General features: G+C 37.1%; 2 protein-coding genes across 5 annotated transcripts in view; one reads left to right on the top strand and one right to left on the bottom strand.

The window, feature by feature from the left end:
* LOC120473632 (arf-GAP with Rho-GAP domain, ANK repeat and PH domain-containing protein 1) overlaps positions 1 to 221 on the top strand; it is a 34,748-nt gene extending 34,527 nt beyond the window's left edge. For all 4 annotated transcript variants that reach the window (XM_039663572.2, XM_039663571.2, XM_089123409.1 and 1 more), the window contains one exon: positions 67 to 221. In XM_039663572.2, the coding sequence (XP_039519506.2) occupies positions 67 to 108 (42 nt within the window). In that variant the 3' untranslated portion in view covers positions 109 to 221. The remainder of the gene's footprint in view (positions 1 to 66) is intronic.
* ik (IK cytokine) lies at positions 131 to 19,554 on the bottom strand. Its single transcript, XM_089123410.1, has 20 exons — positions 19,416 to 19,554; positions 18,804 to 18,870; positions 18,395 to 18,487; positions 18,240 to 18,299; positions 17,383 to 17,550; positions 15,134 to 15,248; positions 14,983 to 15,053; positions 13,632 to 13,678; positions 11,435 to 11,598; positions 10,250 to 10,358; positions 9,284 to 9,323; positions 8,974 to 9,187; positions 8,109 to 8,127; positions 7,906 to 7,971; positions 6,086 to 6,167; positions 4,722 to 4,779; positions 4,554 to 4,642; positions 4,366 to 4,474; positions 2,277 to 2,311; positions 131 to 575 (listed from the first exon to the last, which is right to left on the bottom strand). Exons 1-20 carry the CDS (start codon positions 19,429 to 19,431, stop codon positions 548 to 550), a joined length of 1,650 nt encoding a protein of 549 aa, XP_088979536.1. The 5' UTR covers positions 19,432 to 19,554; the 3' UTR covers positions 131 to 547.
* Positions 19,555 to 20,462: the final 908 nt, after the last annotated feature.

The raw sequence follows: 20,462 nt of genomic DNA, 5'->3' as shown, positions 1-20,462 counted from the left end.
ACACACACTCAATTTAAACATCTGATTGTGTGCATTACTGATCATGTGATCTGGCATTGTGTGCAGAGTCACGTGGAGACGGATGGAGAAACCATCACTGCTTTGTGAAGAGCAGAACGAGACACTGAGCCACAGAGTGGATTCTGCTTTATTGTAGAGGAGAATTAGACAATACATTTGTATACGTGAATAAATGCACTAAAAAAGCATTTATACAGTCACAATGTGTGTGTGTGTGTGTCCAGAAGGGCAGAGCTGAACTCTTACATACAAGGAGCTTTGTCCACGAATAAAACAGTCAACATTCAAGATGTGAGATTGATAAGCATTTAGTTTCTAGAAGCAACACAATCAACACTGCATCTACCTCTTCCACTCTTCCTTAAAACTGACAAAACAACACAGGATTACTAGGAAAAATTAGAAATACGACAACATCCTTCCTCTACCACTGTATTGGGTTGTGTGAAAATAAGCAAAAACAACACAAACGGACAATAATTCATTTCCTGTTGCACGTGTGCATCATCTCTTCACTCCTGACGCTTTAATATTTGGGCCGCTTTACGTCCACCCTGTCGATAGAAGAGGAAACACTCATGAACACACACACACAGCACATTTAGATCTGATCATAACGGCTACGTCACACTAGTAGAAATAAAACCCATTCACGTGAAGCCGCCCATATCTGACCCACCAGAAACGCCACTTCTGAAACACCCGCTTCTGTTTTTTTAAATAAATAAACGTGGTTTAAAACCCAGTTTTACTCTCCGAATTATTGGAGCCTTGCAGTTTTGTATGAATCGTGCATTAGTTTTAATGCAGATAAAATGATGCAACATTAAAAATGCTAAAAAGAAATGATGCGATATTAAAAAAAATGCAGCCTGACGTGCCATTAGAAACATTATTTCTGCTATTGACCCTTAAGAAGCTTTATCCGCTTCACGAGTCATAGGCTGATCTTGACACTCGCATAAAAAAACTGTGTAAAGCCTGTACAAATACAAGAAAGGGGAATTGTGAAACAAAAATGTACATGCTTGATTTATCTATTAAAATGTTTGCCATTTTGCCAGCCTGAGTTGTTTCCTTTAATTATATGATGTCATTAGATTTTATTGTCTTGCCTCCAGCCAATCACTAATCATTGTTTCAAATATGGATATATCTGCACTTTCCATCCAAAGTTGTGAATTTAAAGGGTTACTTCACCCAAAACATGAATATTCGGTCAGTATTTACTCTCCCTCATGTTGTTTCAAACCCCGTAAGACCTTCGTTCATCTTCTGAACACGAATTAAGATATTTAAGATGAAATCTGAGAGCTGGATCACTCCTCCATACTAGTCTATAGGCTTCTTGAGGAATTGAAACTTGCCCGTCTCGAAAAGTTATTAAAGACATCGTTAAAATAGTCCAAGTGACTACAGGGGCTCAATCTTAACTTTATCAAACGACGAGAACACTTTTGTGCGCAAAAACAAACAAAAATAACGACTTTATTTCAACTATTCACTTCCTTCTCTATGGACCTCTAGTCAGTTGGCGTAGTGTGATTGCGTAAAGCTACGTCACATGTAGGCTCACTATTGGTCATGTGTGTGATGCGTGTGACGTACAACAACAGAAGCTTACGTTATTAAACTAGTAACCTGACTCGAGGCAGGGAGAGAAGGAAATAGTTGTAATAAAGTCGTTATTTTTGTTGTTTTGTTGTTGTTAAAGTTAAGATTGAGCCCCTGTAGTCACTTGGACTATTTTAACGATGTCTTTAATAACTTTGAGGTGGGCAAGTTTCAATTCCTCAAGAAGCCTATAGACTAGTATGGAGGAGTGATCCAGCTCTCAGATTATCAAAAATATCTTAATTTGTGTTGTGAAGATGAACGAAGGTCTTACAGGGTTGAACAACATGAGGGTGAGTAAATACTGACAGAATTTTCATTTTTGGGTGAACTAACCCTTTAACAAATGCAAAATTGGAATATGGCATAAAACATTTATGAATAAGGTTTTTACGAATAATGTGTTCAAGAGAACCAAATTATCATTATTATTATTTTGAAATTTGATGCAAAATATCTGCAAAAACACTAAATTTCTGCAATCAGGCTCTTTTTTTTTTTGTTGGGCTAATGTGAAAAGAGAATGAAAATGCATATCTGCTTTCATTTCCATAAGAGTTGCCAAGATGTTAAATTCCACTATTTTGACTCCTCACGTCTTTTTAGACTAATAAATGAAGAGAAAAGGCAACAGCACTCACCCATCGGCCTCCATCTTTTTTCTCTTCTCAATGATCTGCAATAAACACAGACAGTGTGAGCATGCTGCAGGATTGAGTGACACTGAACATCATCAGGGCCCGGTTTTTCAAAAGTAATCCGTTATCCAAAAGTAGGATTTTGGGTTTTTCAAAAGAAAAAACGGATTACATAATCCAATCTTGGTTTTGATTCAGATCAAACCTTTAGTTTGGATTTTTTCAGAACTTTTTTTGTAGGATTTGGATCACTTTGATCCAAAAAATCTGGATTAAACTGATCCCATCAGAAGGGAGGATTCAGCGTGGATTTCATGCTCAAAATGTAATAGAGCCAGATCGATATATCAGCAGACCGAAATTATCGGCCAATATTAGGCATTTTCCAAACTATCGGTATCTGCAGTTATAATGGCCGATAAATGAATATTTCAAAAATAACATAAAAACGGACAAAACACGCTTGAACCATGTCATGAGTGTTGGAGTTGTATAGTTTGTCCACCAGAGGATCCCTGTTGGCAACACTCGTTGAGTTGGTCACGATACATACATTGCTTGAATAACAATTAAAAGATCATCCCCATCAGTTCTCTTAACTCAAATAAGCGACAAAATTTGTGACTATCATGTCCAGTTTAAAATAAATAAATAAAATATCGGCCGATATATCGGATTTTAACACCAAAAATATTTGTATCGGCCTTCAAAATGCTTTATCGGTCGGGCTCTAAAATGTAATAAAAACTTTAAAATGCATCAAATAATGCTATATTCGGATCATGCAGTATCTTACAATATATCCTATTTATTCATAAGGTTTTTATTTTATTTGTTCATCCGTCAGGCTACAGTGGCTTTAGCGTATTCAGCCTTTCAGTATAGGCCTACAGCAAAGTAGAACGAGTTTGGCCTCATAAAATAATCCACCCAAAATTGACCAAAAACAAATTGTATTCTGTCACTAATTGATATCACAATCGAAAATATTTTTGTTTTCAGAATATTTATTAGTGATATATGTTTGAAACTTGTTATAATTATCCTCAATGTACAGTGTTTGTTACTTGTTTCGTCTACTTGTTGCTCTTTACATATCTATAGTTCCACATTGTGATTTCCTATCCTGTTTGAGCACTGGTTATCAAGGGCCAGTTGTTCAAAGGTAATCTGATCGGATTTTGGTTATCGGATTGGATCAAATCTTGAAAATGGGTTGTTCAAAAGGGAAAGAAGGAATCTGAAATCAGATTAGATCAGGGAATCCAATCCTGGTTTTAATCTGGATCAAACCTTCAGTTTGTGTTGTTCAAAACTTGTCATTGGGATTTGGATAACTTTGATTAAAAAAAAAAACAGGATTATCCTGATCCCAACAGGGGGTAGGATTTCAAGGTGGATTTCAGGAAGAAAATGTAGGAAAACTTTAAAATTGGTCAAATAATACATTTGTATCATTTAGTGTATATACTTTTATTTATATTTTGCACTTGACTTGTGTAACCGTTGTAACAGTGATAAAGTAGACATAGGCTAACAATTAAGCTATTCAGTGCAGTAAAGTAAAAATAAAATAAAATTTATCTTGTCCCCATTTGTGTTTGGTTTCAAAATTAGAAACACTTACAGTGACCCCAATGTTGGCTCTTCTACCTGTTCTTAGGCCACATTGTGATATGTTGTCCCATTTAGAGCACTGGTAATCTTGAAAATTGTGTATCTGGATCAGGGTGATCAAGTCCAATGTTGCTTTGAAAAACCGGCATAAAAGTAAGACGGATTACCTGATCCTGGATAGGAAAAAATGGGATTTCCAAATCCGGATCATTATGATCCAGATTAAATGTTTTGAAGAACTGGCCCCTAGATTTAGTGATCCTGAAAAGTTCCTATCCAGATCAGATTGATCCAATCCGATGTTGCTTTAAAAAACTGGATTACGTGATCACCGATCGCAAAAAAAAAGGATTACTAAATGCGGATCAATTTTATCTGGATTAATTAAACCATTTGGAAAAACCGGCCCAGGTGTTCATCGCTTAAATTGGTACACATGACACAGACTGTAGTTGATGAGAGCCGGTAAACTCACAGCGCTGATTTTCTTCCACTGTCGGTCTAACTCGGCCTTCTCGTTGGTTTCTTTAAAGCGACGAGTCTTACGGCCCTCGGACATTTTGATGCCGTACTGGAAGGCAGCCCTGCAAACACACCATCATCATCATCAGAGCGAACACACAACCTCACACGGCCAAACTGAGAAAGCAGAGCCTGTGTTACTTTGGCAGCGCCTCCTTGTTGTTCATGTAGTCGCTGTACTCCTCTTGAGTGTCGAAGTCCCAGCGGCCCAATGGACCCTTCTTATTACCCTGCAAACACACACACTCGTCAACACGCCTGACCACACACACACTCGGAGACATTACAACTCGTCAAACTCATTCATGCCTGGTCCATCTTGCTGTAGTCCACTTCTTCATCGCTGTCCACAGCCAGATCATCCATCCTGCAAGACAAAGCATCATCATCATCATCTTCATCTTTAAAGGAGTTACTCGCCGCACATCATCCGAGACGTTCATGTCTTTCTTTCTTCAGTGGAAATGAAGGTTTTTGAGGATGTTTCTCCATATAATGGACTTCAATGGGGTCCAGATGTGAGTTTCAGTGCAGCTTCAAAGTCTCGACACGATCCAGCCGAGGAATAAGAGTCTGAAAAATCGCATTTTCTCCTCCAACTTCAAAATCGTCCGACATCGTTGTTTTACCTTTTATTTAAATGGCGTCTGACTTTAACACTGGGTCAGTTCTTCCACACATGACCTTTCAACCTGATTGCGTAGACCAGCATTAGTGGTTTTTAAGTATATGAATGTGTATTTTGTTTTAAATGTGCGCTAGTTTGTCTAGATCAGACTCTTATTCCTCGGCTGGATCGTGTCGAGACTTTGAAGCTGCACCGAAACTCACATCTGGACCTGCAACCCGTTGGACCCCATTGAAGTCTATTATATGAACAAACATCCTGGAATGACAAACATCTCGGATGACGTGCGGGAGAGTAATCATCAGGGGCCAGTTGTTCAAAACATTTAATCTGGATCAAAATGATCCGGATTTGGAAATCCCATCTTTTCCTATCCAGGATCAGGTAATCCGTCTTACTTTTATGCCGGTTTTTCAAAGCAACATTGGACTGGATCACCCTGATCCAGATACACAGTTTTCAAGATTACCAAATCCGGATTACCAGTGCTCTAAATGGGTCAACATATCACAATGTGGCCTAAGAAAAGGTAGAAGAGCCAACATTGGGGTCACTGTAAGTGTTTTTTTTTTTTTTTTTTTAACAGTACTTTACTATACTGAATAGCTTAATTGTAAACCCATTGTCTACTTTATCACTGTTACAACGGTTACACAAGTCAAGTGCAAATTATAAATAAAAGTATTTAAACTAAATGATACAAATGTATTATTTGACCAATTTTAAAGTTTTACTACATTTTCTTCCTGAAAACCACCTTGAAATCAATCAGGATAATCCTGCTTTTTTGGATCAAAGTTATCCAAATCCCAATGACAAGTTTTGAACAACACAAACTGAAGGTTTGATCCAGATTAAAACCAGGATTGGATTCCCTGATCTAATCTGATTTCAGATTCCTTCTTTCCCTTTTGAACAACCCATTTTCAAGATTTGATCCAATCCGATAACCAAAATCCGATCAGATTACCTTTGAACAACTGGCCCCAGGAGATCTGAACTCCTCCTGTAAGTGTTCACGAGAGAAGAGATGAAGGAGACTCACGTGGCAGGGTAGCATTCGGCGTAACTGTTGGACATCCCAAAGAAATCTCCCAGATGCTTCTTCTCCTCACGTCTGCTTCCAGTGCTCACGGTTAAAGAAGAACGCTACTCAAACACTTTATAATCACACACTAATGCAGAAATGATACACCATATTCATGTCTGCAGCTCAAACCGTGTTAATAAATAAGGATATTGAAACTTTTTTAGGTCTAAGCATAACTGTGAAAATGCATCTTCATTATAAACTTTCCGAAACATTACATTATCAATTTCTGAAAACGCATATCTTATTTATTATCCAGCCAATTGTCATAAAGACCAATTAGCCTTTACATAAAATGTAGTATATTAAAACATTTCTGCACATTATTCCTTATAATGAAAAGCAATGCATCAGTGCAGAATCTCATTGCCAATTACTCAGTTTCGGAGTCACACTTGTTATCTTCCCGGTCAAAAGTGACCGGACACCTAAAAATTAAATTTCCTCCATCCCAGAAAAACCAATGCAATTTACTTTTGTTCTATAATATTTATTATTTTTGAGACAATTTGATTGAATTTATTAATATTTATGCAATATTTATTGTCTATTTTTGCCATGGAAAAATTGATATATTTTTCTATATATATATATACATTTTTTTCAAAAAATTATTAATGCAGTATTTTAGTTTAATATAGAGTCTAGGCCTTCAGAAAAAAAATATTTTTTGAAGAAAATTAGCAACATCTGATTACAGTATAGAGAAAAAGCGTAGAATTTTTCGTCAAATCGTCAAAAACGATTTTTTTACTAAAAAAAAGTGTAAAAAAATAAAAAAATAAATAAAAATTTGTGAATTTTTATGTTTTTGTCAATTTCCCATTCATTTCCTATGGGGGTCATTTTTGACCAAAGACCACAAGTGTGACTATTTTTTTTAAGACCACTCAGCATGCTCAGATCATGAACTCATTTTTTTTGTGTGTTCACATACATAATGCCATAAAAGTCACCAAGTTTCTTAACATTCCGATGAAGCTGTGATTTTTAGAAATTCAAAACAGAAATTTTTTCGGTCAGAAATGACGGTGATTGGCTACAATGATCAACGCTAAGTCCCAATTGGCCTACTTAAACTCCGCCCTAAAAGTATGTCGCAGAAGAGTAGGCAAGCTTTGAGACATACTTCATCATCATCATCATCATTATCATGTGCAAACTGTGGCCTGTCAATCATCTGGTCACAGTTCAAATCTAATTTAATTTCCAACCGTTTCAGAGAGAAATGTGGCACGTTAATGTCGTGTTTTCATAATGATGCATTTAAAAGTTAATGACTAGACGTAGATGAAATATAATGCGGATAACATTGAACAAATATCTTTCAAGAGGTTAGATACTGATTATTAATCCCTCACACATCCGCCATTTCTGTAGTATTTTAACACATTTTATTCAAGTTTGTAGTTCTAATGGAATCCTCGTCCAACACTCAGTGGTTGTGGGTAATATTAGCCGTTAGATTGGGCACAGATCTGCACTGTCGGGAAAAGTGAGTCACTTTTCAACATGCTATGATTCGGGACACACCAATTCTATTCTCGAATACTATTTAGATCTTATTCGGGACGCAGCCGTCGTGATTTTGAAGCTTTTGAAGCAACAGGAGGATTTGTAAATAAAACCATGTTAACGTAAGGTACCGTAATGAGTTATATCCATAAGGAGTCCTATTCTTTAGGAAACAAGATTGTTTTGGCTTTAGTTGACGGCATCGGTCTATACACAGAGAGCAACAGTGAACTCGTTCATCGAGTCTCGTGAAGGATATGCTTCCGGACCGACTCCAGCAAACTTCTCATTGATTAACTTGAGCTGGTCCTTCACAGAGCTTGGACCTGCAAGACAACATCACAACTACAGCTTTGAGGAACTCAGGCCTGGACCTTAGCATTCAAATGTGTGTCTAAATTTGCTAACTTTACAGCTTCAATGAACCATTTTTATGAGGAATATGAAGATCGTGAATACTTACCTTTATCGATGTCTATGGGCTGAAAGGAGAGAAATAGAAGACAATTATTACAGAGATTGCTTACTTATGAAAGTCATATCCATAAGTTCTGCACAAATATTCAAAAGCAATGAGAATCATTTCCTCTGGCACTCTTCGATCTTTGAAAATTGAAATATTTTACGTTTTTTTGTTGTTTGTTTTTTATTATTTTTTACTTAATTGGATCCAGGATGGTACAAAACTTGGTAAAAGTTTTTTCGCACTTGCAGTGTTAACACAGAACAGGACACGATTCGAAAAGGTTAAACAGCGTCACACTTGTGCTCCTCGTGGTCAAAAATTTCCTCTAGTGGACGCGTTCGGTACTGCAGCCAAACACACTCACTAAAAACTCGTTTTTTGAGATGTCAAACTTGGCTTCGATTTTCTTGCAGTTTCAGAGTAAAACATGATTTAAAAAAAATACATTTCATATAAAATTCTAAATAGTATTTTTGAGCATTTTTCATAACACGTAAAATTCTGTTACTTTTTTTAAATTCACTTTTTAAACTTTTCCCTTCAGCAATAATCTGCCACGTGTCATCTTTGCAAAGAGATGTGCTCTAAAAAAAGCATTCAACATTTACGAAAGTTTCAGTTGGGAAACGTATTTTTTAGGCTCAAAAAGTGAATAAACGGATTATAAATACAGCGTAAATATAATTTTTAGTACAATAAAATCCCCTAAAAACACAAAATATTAAATAAAAGAAAATTATCAAACTAAAATATAGTAGTACACTAATTTAATTGACAAAAAATTAATTTTTTTTTAAAAAAAGTGTAATTTTTGACGACACGCGAAGAGCACCAGAGGGTTAAACACCGACGGTCAGCTGACCTCCTCATCAGCTCGAGGCTTCTCAAAGTAACTGTGTCGTCTTTTCTCCTCGTCCCGATCCCTCTCTCGCTCTCTCTCTCTCTCTCGCTCTCTCTCCCTCTCCCGCTCTCGGTCTTTCTCCCTCTCCCTCTCTCTCTCGCGGTAGCGCTCTTTCTCTTTGTCTCTGATGCTCTTGGAAGTGGAGGGGATGTAGTCACCGATGTCATCAAAGATGCTGGGTGAACACACACACACACACACACACACACGTGGTTAAGAAACTAATGATCAGATCATAAGCGTAAAACACTTTGACTGCATGTGAACTCACCTTAAGTCAGCCTCTGGAGCTTTCTTCTCATCCAGACGCCCTGAAAACAGAAAACACTCAACCTTCACACATACACAAGCTTAGAAATTTCCAAAATAAAGCACAAATTTCCAAAATAAGAGCGCATTTTCCATCAAAATGCATTTGGATTTGGTTAACATTTGCTCTGAGCTTGATGAAATCTGAAATATTCAGTCTTTGAGATTCTTTGACTTGTCAATGACTTACTTTATGGACCTTTTTCAAAGCTTGTGGTGACGTATTTCCACAGTTATTAATATTATAGATCCTGCAGAGTTTTATTTATATACAGTACTGTGCAAAAGTCTTCGGCACATTAGTATTTTCGCCCCCCAAAAATGTTTAAGCCAGTTATTTACATCTTCTGTTATAGTGTGTCAGTAGGAAATACCAGTTTACATTTCCAAACACTCATTTTTGCCATTAATTGTAATAATCTAGTGAGTTTTTTGCATATACAAACTGTAATCTGACAAACTAGAGCAAGAGATATCAATAACTGGCTAAACCATTTTTTGGGGGTGAAAATACTAATGTGCCAAAGCCAGATATTTATATAGTGATGTCACAGTTCGTTGTGAATACAGAAATCTCACAGGATTATTACAATTAATGGCAAAATGAATGTTTGGAAATGTTAACCGATATTTCCTACTGACACACTATGACAAAAGACATAAATTACTGACTTAAAACCATTTTTTGGAGGTGAATAAAACAACCATGCCTAAGACTTTTGCACAGTACTGTATTTTCTTTTCTTATCTTTTTTTGTAAATGCCAATTGAACGCGGCTAACCGTCTCTCTTCTGACCACCGTAATCTGTCTCTCCATACTTTTATCAGTGATATCTACCCTGGGATCATGACTTAATAAACGCTGAGAACCACTGTGTTCGCGTACTTGACTCGAAAAGCTGATCTCTAGTGAATATTCAGCACTACCTTTGTCCTTCTTCTTGATTTTCTTGTTGCGTGTGCCTTGCCTCAGGTACGACAGGATCTGTGTGAGTTTGCTGATGACGATGTCATTGGTGGTGAGTGTCGTCTGAGCCTGAGGGACAAAAACAGCAGTTTGACCAGACATTAAACATGAGCTGAAGAAAGCGGGAGTGAAGTCGACGGCGGCCACAATGCCACGAGCCCATTGCTATAGTGCTCAGGGTGCTCAAAGGAGCCGATCTCCAACTCTGTTTGAAACTGACAAGCATATTTAGCAACAGAACTGCTCAAACAACATTTAAACTTGAATACAATTTAACAATAGGCCTTCAGTGGATCATTTTCATTCTTGGGTAAAATAACCCTTATTTACTCACCCTCAATCCATCATACAGGCTTACTTCTTTCAGCCGAACACAATCAGAGACATGTTTAAAAATATCCTGGCTCTTCCAAGCTTTATAATGGCTTTACAAAAAAAATGCATCCATCCATCATAAAAACAATCCATACGACTCCAAGGGTTAATAAAGGCCCATTTGTGTGCGTTTGGGTAAGAAAACAATCCATATTTACAACTCTATTAGCTATAATAACTAGCTTCCAGCAAGTTGACCTGGACCACAAGAGTGACGTCTGACCTGACGCATGATGTAAGTAGAAGTAGCATTAGCATTAGCTTAGGTGAGAGTAGACGCCTCTCCTGTTCTCGTAAAAACTCTAGTTTTAAACTTCTAATTCGTGACCGGTGTTTAGTTTTTTGCTCTATTCTGCGTTCGTCAATACGTCATGCGTCGGGTCAGAGGTCACTCTTCAGCCACAATTCACTGCGTACGACCGTTACCAGTTTTAAATATGTTAAATGTTACATTCAAGATATCTGAAGCTATGAAGATTTTTTTTTTCAAAGGAAAAAAAACGTTTAAATATGCAATTTTGGTGACGAAAGAGGAGTTTTAAGAGATGCAATTATTGACTATAAGTCTGATCCTGTTGAAAAGCACAGCTCTTCTCAATAAACCGTTCGCCATATATACTTCAGCATGAGCAGTACTGACGTTTGATTGGGCAACCGCCACTAATAATTCTCTCGAACTATTTCCAGCATTTGAAAGCATGTTGAGTGAGAGTAAAACATGTCAGCATCTGCGTCCTTGAGCGATGTGAAGGGTCGTGATGTGTCTGTACCTCCATGGTGGGGCAGTCGGCTTTGCTGCGGATGAGTGTGGTTGGGATGTCCGTGTCTGCGTACTCGTCTTCCAGGTCCACCACATACGCCATCCGGCCCGGCAGGAACAGCTCGTTACGCTCCAACTGACGACCCTTGAACAGGATACGATAGACGTTTCGTCCTAAAGAGCAGAACAACACACACAACTCACATGTAGTTCAGTCTTATTGCCGTCCAGAGACATTAGGGGCTTTTGCAGCGGTAGTTTTAGGAACGAGCCACCAGGGTGGTTCCCCGAGAAGGTGTTTTGATGGTTGCATTGGCACCGCCAGTATGAACTCTGGAAGCCGCGCTTGTTGTTGGGACTTATTTTGACGGCGCAGAGAATTCAGAGCCGGAGCAAACAGCTCTCGCATTCATTAGTCTACGATCTGTCTAACTGTGCGTTCACACCAGACGCGAATAGCATGTCAAATTCGTGCCTACCGCGTCTAGTTATAACACGCTTGACCAATTTGAGTCCATTCGCACGTCAAGAGCGAAACTGACGCGTATAAAAACAAAAGTTTGTTTTTATACGCGTCAGAAATGTTGATCGAGCATTCATCGAGAGTCACCGCTCTGTATTTGCTCTGGAGAGCAGAACAGCGGCGTGGGGATCATCGGCGCCGTATATTTGTGTCCACCGGACCCTTCGGAGGCGAACCGTTTGGCTTGTTTCACCATTTGCTCGCTCCAGGAGCTGCGCTGGATGTACTTCCGCCTGTCCCGCGCCCAGTTTGATGACCTGTTGTCCCGCATCGGATCACCCTCGCCCTCATCCATCTGATCTAGCTGTCATTTATTTTTGTTTTGATGATAAATAGAGCCAGCTTTCAAAAAAGTTACTGTCACCGTCCCACAGGTGGGACGTTTGCCACTATATTTTTAAAACAATAATATCTTAGTAAATACCTTAAATAATATTGACAAACTATACATCATTTGAAAGCTTACAATCTCTAGTTTCCATATTTGGTGACTGATTTTCAAAATATATTACAGAGGAGCCATAATTTATCAATATAAAACAAGAATATTTTCATACTCATAAGGCGTGTTCAGACCTTTATTTTAAAATAGCAGTAAACATGAAAAATCATGAAAAAATGGTAGATACCTCAGTTTGTTTTCATGCCAAAAGTTCAAAAGATAGAATCCATTCAATTATTTTGGAAAAAAAAGGTCTGAAAAGTTTGAAATATCAAGAAAAAAATAATAAATTCACCATTTGTGACGCGGCAGCTAGCTATGACTTACATGCGTGTTCTTTGTATGTGTTTCTTAGAGGTTCAATTCATATCAAAATCTGCCAAACTTCCCATGCTACTTCTGAATAGGATCTCTACTTCAGAAATTGTATGAAAATTGTGAAAATAATGGTTCATGTCACTCAAAACAGGAATGGAAATGCAGGCGCCCTTATATGGGCAGTAATGGAGTCTGATTGTGCCCTAGTGAAAAAGTTTGGAACTGCGCTCAAACAAAATCTTACTGAAAGCTCATTTTTTGAGATATCAACCTAAAATTTAAAACACAACTTGTTCAGATTTTTGGCTTTGATCTTTCTGCCATTTTAGAGTAGCCCAGGTTTTGAAAATATATATTTTATGTAAAATATGAATAATTAATATTTTTACATTGTACATTTCCATAAACTCAAACTTCTATAACTTTTTTCTGTTTCACTTTCTTAATTTATTTCACTTCTACAAAAATCTGCCAAATGTCTTCTTTAAAACAAGACCAATCATATGTCTATATTCCAAAGCATTCTTGAATTACAACCATTTAAGTTGGAAATGTGCATTTTCATGTCTATTCAAAAAAGGGGGGGGTGACAGTTAACAGGTTAACCTGTCCTGTGATTTTTTTTCTCTCTCACGTCCAGACACGAACTTATGCACATGTATGTTGTTGGTTGTCTTTAGGCTACATTATAATAATATTTCATATAATCTAGATATGGAATAAATAACATTTAATACAAAACGAACATGTCTCGTATATTGAAATAAAGTTTTAAGTGATCAAATATTTGCTTTGTTGTGGATTAGAACCACACCAGGCATTTAGTCTTATCCCAGGCTCGAGTACTACATCACTAGTAGGAAGTATGAAAATGTTCCTCCAGTGCGAAAGCCCCTCGTGAGATTAAACACAGACTGAACTCACCGAGGCGGGTCTTGAACTCGATCTTCTGCTCTGGATCTTCATCTCTCCTGTCAAAAACAAACATGTCAAAAGAGACTCGCAACACGGTTAAAGGGTGAGTTCATCCAAAAAAAATGTTGTTCAACCCCGTAAGACTTTCGTTCATCTACAGAAGACAAATTGAGATATTTGTGATGAAATCTGAGAGCCGTCTCACTCCTCCATAAGCTCTGACGTGAGTTCACGAGAGCCACGACGCATGCGTGAGAACTGAGATGATGACGCTCACGGTCATCTGATGGGAAAGTGTGAAAGACCACTCATCTTGCGGCATTGTTAAGGCCTTTTATGTTTTCTCGTTGGGTCTCGATTCAGACATCGAGGAAATGCACTCACATTTTAAACACTACAAACCTTCTCAGTTCTCATGCATGCGTCGTGGCTCACGTGAACTATCGAGGCCACTAACTTTCTGGGCCGGCAAGTTTCAATCCATTAGAAGCCTATGGAGGAGTGATCCAGCCAAAAATATCTTAATTTGTGTTCTACAGATGAACGAAAGTCTTACGGGGTTGAACAACATGAGGGAGAGTAAATACTGACAGAATTTTCGTCTCTATCCCTTTAAGGCGAGACACTACAGGTGAATAGGGTAAAATTTGAAACTAGCAGATATCACCATGAAACTTTCCCAGTTGATTACCTACATTAAGATGAGAAAAAAAATGTATTACAAGTTTTCTGTAATTTAATGTTTAAATATGCAAATGAGGCATTATCTGATTAAATATGCACTAATTTGCTCTTTAATCTTTAAAACAACGAAATCTGACTATTGGATAAAGCCAGGTTCAATTTTTTTTTTCCATTGTGTTCATATAATAGATGGGGAAAAAATTACAGAAGGATTTATAGATATCTACTTTTGTTATCCTGTAAATCAGAATATACCATCAATAGTCTTAAAAAAATGATTTTCGGGATAAAAATGTTACATAAATCAGGCTAGGAATAATATATTTACAAATCCCTCTGTAATTGTCTTCATAATATAACTAGGTAAAAGACTGGAAAGTGTGGTGTATATAGGTGCTACTGAAGTGGAGATTTCAGACTTTGAGTATGAGAAAAAAGTCATTTTGAGAAATCGGGCTTTAAAAATTTATATTCTAAAATTCCACACATTTCTACATGAAAACATTGCTAACAAGCAAAATAACTGGCCAAGTTATTGTTTATAACAATTTACATGAAAAATGACAACTGAAGTCAAATATCCCAAAATCTCAAAATTGACCAGTGGAAAAAAAAACGATGTTTTTGCCTGCCGTGTCTCGCCTTAAGTGAACAAATAAGAACTTCTGAAACGTACTTGACTTCCTTCTGCACTTTCTCAATCATGTCCTCCTCTTCCCGCTCCTTGCTAGTGATCTCAGCTCGGACCTGAAATTAAAACAGTACATTAAACACAAGCAAATACGTGGCAGTGGTTAGATTTTCAAACATTGGTTACGCGGATGTACCTTCTGTAACAGGGCGAAATCCAAACCCTTCACCAAGTGAGTGTGCTCCATATCACCACCCAAGAACTTGGACTCCTGGATCAGCTGACGCCTCTTCTCTGCGGCTGATTTGTCCCTGTTCAACGAGACGAAAGAAATGCACATTCAAATCCAGACTAATGACAAAGCACTTTTTAACTGATAATTCCTAAGCAATAATCAGTCCTATAAGCAGCATTCAATCGCTAATATTAGCCTCAACGAGGTTAAACTCTTGGCATTTTTGTTCAAGGCTGCTAGACACAACCGTGTCAACATGTTCAGCGATTTGGGGAGTAACGCAAACGAAAATGAACGAATAAATGACTTCATTTGCAAAGGCACAAATCTGATGTAATGATTTGAAATGAATTAAAGAAACCTGCAGCAAATTAAATGTGGGAATAAATCCGCAATATCCTGGTGAACAGGAACTTCTGTTAAATGGGCCGCTGGATGAAATCTAAAAACAGCAAGTGGATTTCAAGCGATGGTTTACAAACATTGACCAAATTTCTGAAGATCTTGTAGTCGTTTTACTGAAACGGGCAGAATATTTCAGTCTCTGGCAGCCATGTGACATAAAAACTTCAAAATGATGATTATTAGGGATGCACCATATCAGTTTTCAGCCGATATAGACCTTATTCAGAGCAGCGCCATGACGGGTATGAAAGTGAGGCTGTGAGGGATAGACTTACCGTGTTTCCAATGGCATCCGCTGTAAAAAGCTGAATAAAGCGGCTAGATTACTTACAATTTTCCACAGCTTACATTGTCGGGACTTTTTTGTCAACTGAAATTTCTTGGAAAGATATTTTTTCCAGTGTTTCATGAGCAGAACAATCCGAAAACACATTGAATAACGGTACAGCCCATTGAAGAGATGCAAGTCTATCCCTCACAGCCTCGCTTTCATTCTCACTAAAAAACAAAGATGGCGCTGCCGTGAATAAGGCGGATATGTTCCGTTTTAATCTTATCGTTATCGGCCTGATAAGAAAATATGGCTGATATCTTAAAGCCAATGAATATTGTGTTATTTCCTCCAGCTGAGACACTTCAGATGCGCACTGTTCAACATGATGGTTTTGAATCGCTTGAAACAAAAAAACAAGGAAAATGCGGTTCAGTGCAACATATCGGCTACATAAAAATGTAATGAGAACATCATCGTAATTGTGTGCTTGGGACATGGATTTAAATGGTGAGACTTGTTTTTATAATCAGGCTCTCGCAGTAGCCCTCAATCAGGTCATGGGGATGACTTTTACTTAATTAAAAAAAAATGTTCTCTTCATCTCAGTGGATTAAGATTTTGTGACTTTTCATACATTATCCATCTATACACGCACATAAAAACTGGGCTTGATTCGGTTGTTCTGAAGGTAAGTAAAAAAATGTTTTACATTTCTGTTCTTCGGGGTCCCACATTGAAATGAATGGGAAATGTGAAAAAAACTAAATATATTTTCTTCATGTGTCAAAAAAAATTTTTTTTACACAGAAATAAAGGCATAAATGCAATGTCTCATAAAAAATAATATTTCATATGCAAGCTAATGGTGTAGCTGAGGAATTGTGTGGTATATGGATAAAAAAGTACTTTATATCTCCAAAAACACAGCATTAATGAATAGACGAGAAGTAAACAAAAAAATATATATATGAAGAGTTCAGATGCAAAAGCCTCTAAATGCCATTTGAAATTTTCTTCTTTAATTATGATTTTTATCAAACTTATATATTTAAGTTCAGTAATTTCACTTAAATAACAATTAATAGGTAATTATCATTGCAATTTAAGTAAAATTACTGAACTTAAATATACAAGTTTGATAAAAATCATCATTAAAGAAGAAAATTTCAAATGGCATTTAGAGGCTTTTGCATCTGAACTCTTCATATTATTTGTATGATTAAAAATGTATATTTTCTGTACAATTACTCAATCAATTGTTGTGGTCGTATAGACCCCGAAGCCCAGAAGTGTAAACAGGAAACAAAGACAATTTGAAGGTTAATATAAAATAAAAATTAGGATTTATTAATAATCAGCTCTCAAATATAAAGAATTATCGGTGTTGACAAATGCACTACAACCCGAACCCGTAATAGAAAAAAATCAACAGAAACAGCAGGTGATCTTCAGAAGATGATCACAAAACACAACTAGAGAAAATGAGTTCTGATAATTATAACATGCAGTAAAGAGATGTCAGGAAACTCACGCCTCTGCGGTGGGTCCCACGGCTCGATAGTTAGCGGTGGTGCTGATGAGCTCAGTCTCCTCGTAGTCTTTATTAACGCCATCACGTCGTTCTCGAGCGCGGTCACGGTACTTCTCCGCCAGCTCGCGCTCTCGCTCCATCTCCTGCTGCCGCAGTTTAGCGTAGTAACTTTAAACACAAGCGTGAAGCGAAAGAACAGAGAAAAATTCATCAATTATTCAGTAATGAAACACCGTTGCGTGTTGCTTAGAGATACAAAACAGTTTTGTGTTGGTGAAAGAAAAACAGGCAATATTGTGTCTAAAATGTAAGTCACTAAATCGTTGTATAAAATCACTTTCGCATTTGCAATTGTGCTGCTATTTGAAAAAACGGCACTCTTTGAGTGATTGCTTACGGGGATGGGCAACGATTAATCACATCCAAAATAAAAGTCTGTGTTTACATAATATATGTGTGTGTACTGTGTATAATTATTTTGTATATATAAATACCCACACATGCATGTATATATTTAAGAAAAATGTGTTATTAATATATCAAATATTTATATTTATATATAATATTAATTGTGAATAAATATATGGAAAATATATATACATGCACATATTTCTTTATATAAATGCATGTGTGGGTACAAATTAATTATACACACTACATACACATATATTATTGTAAACACAAACTTTCATTTTGGATGCGATTAATCATTGCCCATCCCTATAGTCTAAAAGACATACTCCTACAGGGACCACGCTTTTATTTGATCGAATGGTCATTGATGCGGAGCGAAACGTGTGCAGAAGAGACAAAAGCAACAGCAGGATTAGATATTAAAGCAGTAGTCCTCAACTCACCTTTTCTTCTTACGTCTGCGAGCCGCAGGATCCTCGTCCTCGTTATATTCCCGTGGCATCCTGGGAAAATAGTCGCAACAAAAAGTTATCATAGAGACATGCAGTGCACATATGCCCACAGAAAGATCTTAAACGCGTGTTCAAAAGCAAAGTACTCATGTTGTCGTGTTTTGGAGGGCGGAGCGGAGGACGGGGTCGATCTCGGGGTCATCAGAAGCTTCCTGAAGTCATCATTGGTCAGCTTGGATCTGAGAGAGACAAACAAATTTGACTTTGAAATCAGGCTTGAGAATCATGATAGTAACGTCACTGAATCGTCAAGAACACAATACTAATAGAATTATGATTAGATAAGCAATGTCGGGTCTAAACGTGATTGCTCCTGCACTTGAGCTGATGCTTCACTCATTTAATCACATGAGAGGAAAAAACACATATATAGGTATATAGAAATAAATAAAGGGAAAGCTAAAGAACGTTCACTGCAGAAAACGAGTCCACGTCACTGTATTTTCCCACTGAACATTAGCACATTATTGACAAGTGAAGGTGAAGAACACTCACTGCAGCGCTGACCGATGATCTTCCACCTCATGGCCATCAGGAGCCAAAGGATTGGAGTACACCTCCGCTGAAAGACACACACATCAAAAGATTCATTAGTTTGTTAGTTTTAACCTTTAATATCAAAGTAACGTACCAACTGACAGGGTTTCTTGTATAGTTTACAGCATTAGATGAGAGGTTTTCAGATAAACTGATATGCTGATATACGTAAAGTTACAAATGAATCGATATCGAATCGAAATCGTAAGTGAATCGAACCGCGAGCTTGTGAATCGATTCATTCCTACTAACATTACTCGATTAGACTGTGTTGTAAACAATGAGGGTTTGGCTGCAGGAGCTTTGCTGTATTTGTGTCAATGCGTGTTTTATTTGCACACAAACAATATTTTAGGATATATCTTACATAATCGTTAACTTATCAAACGTACACTTTATCTTTGAAATCAACAGATTCACTAACAGTTACAGTTACTTCGCGTTCAGCAAACGGCACAGATATGCTCATAGACTGTAACAGAATATATATTTTCATACAATAAGAACCTATGTGGTGTGATTATTCATCCGCACACAACAGAACCTTAATAAACTGTATGTAATACTTACATTCGCGTTCAGGCATGATGAAATTAAATGAGTCGCTCTAAATCGCGACTCGACGCACTTTAATGTTGATAGTAGGTCTAATGACGCCACACTTCCGGTTGTATGTGTCCCGTCGCATCAGCGACACCTGTTGACCTGGAGGACAGCCGATCACACTAGTCATGTGATTTATCAATAGTTCACCCCAAAAAATAACAATTCTATCAACATTTACTCAGCCTCAAGTTGTTCCAAACCTGTTTGTGTTTCTTTGTTCGGTTAAACACAGAGGACATGTAAGATGGTGGATGGACCCCATTGACTTCAGTTTTTGTTGTTGTTTCCATAAATGATGACAGAAATGTTCATTTTTGGGTGAACAATCCCTTTAAATGGCAAGAGTATTTACAGTTACAGTCACGAAGGTAAAAAAATAGAAAAATATCTTCTCGTGGATTGAAAGCATTGTGATTTATTATCATCACAAGAAACGTGTATAAACGTGTAAACGTGTAGAATAGTGTTTTAATGATGCCATAAAAATAAATGGACATTCAATGAGCACATTTAAAAGCTCTAGAAGATACATTTCACTCTACAGTAAAGAAAGGTATAGACATACATCAATAGTATCTTTGCCTATATTCCAATTGATGACATGAAAGACATGAATGAATAAATAAAAATAAAAAAAACAGTAAAAAAAATAGGCCCTAATTTTGTTTATATGACTGAACTTTCGTAGCCTGTTCAATTTGTCACAGGTGTTTTGTGTTGTGTTTTAGGGTTAATGAAGAGTGAATATTTATTTTTATAGTGTATAAAAAAGAGGGTTTCCATTCTCACAATTACAACAAGAATGTGAACTGATGTACAGGACTAAATGGGAATCTAACTAAAGTCAAAAAGACATCCTAATGATGTTCACGTAATTATGATTGGATTACTGGATTATGATTATGAGAATCTGTGGAGCAAATAAAGACAAACACTGTAAAAGAATGAGAAAATCGAACACAGAAACCGACACTGTAAAATGTATTACAGAGAAATATTTATATAATATAT

The sequence above is a fragment of the Pimephales promelas genome, chromosome 19 (assembly GCF_988280905.1).
Source record: "Pimephales promelas chromosome 19, fPimPro1.hap1.1, whole genome shotgun sequence".
In the NCBI taxonomy this organism is placed as follows: domain Eukaryota; kingdom Metazoa; phylum Chordata; class Actinopteri; order Cypriniformes; family Leuciscidae; genus Pimephales; species Pimephales promelas.
This window is presented reverse-complemented; position numbering and strand designations above follow the sequence as displayed.

Bases quoted from the DNA above. Each gene is read 5' to 3' on its own strand.
- ik (XM_089123410.1), bottom strand. The intron at 18,300-18,394 runs GTACTTTGCTTT...CTATTTTCCCAG, and splicing joins TCCAAAACACGACAACATGA to GATGCCACGGGAATATAACG. The intron at 4,780-6,085 runs GTGAGTCTCCTT...TTTGTCTTGCAG, and splicing joins GCCGAATGCTACCCTGCCAC to GATGGATGATCTGGCTGTGG.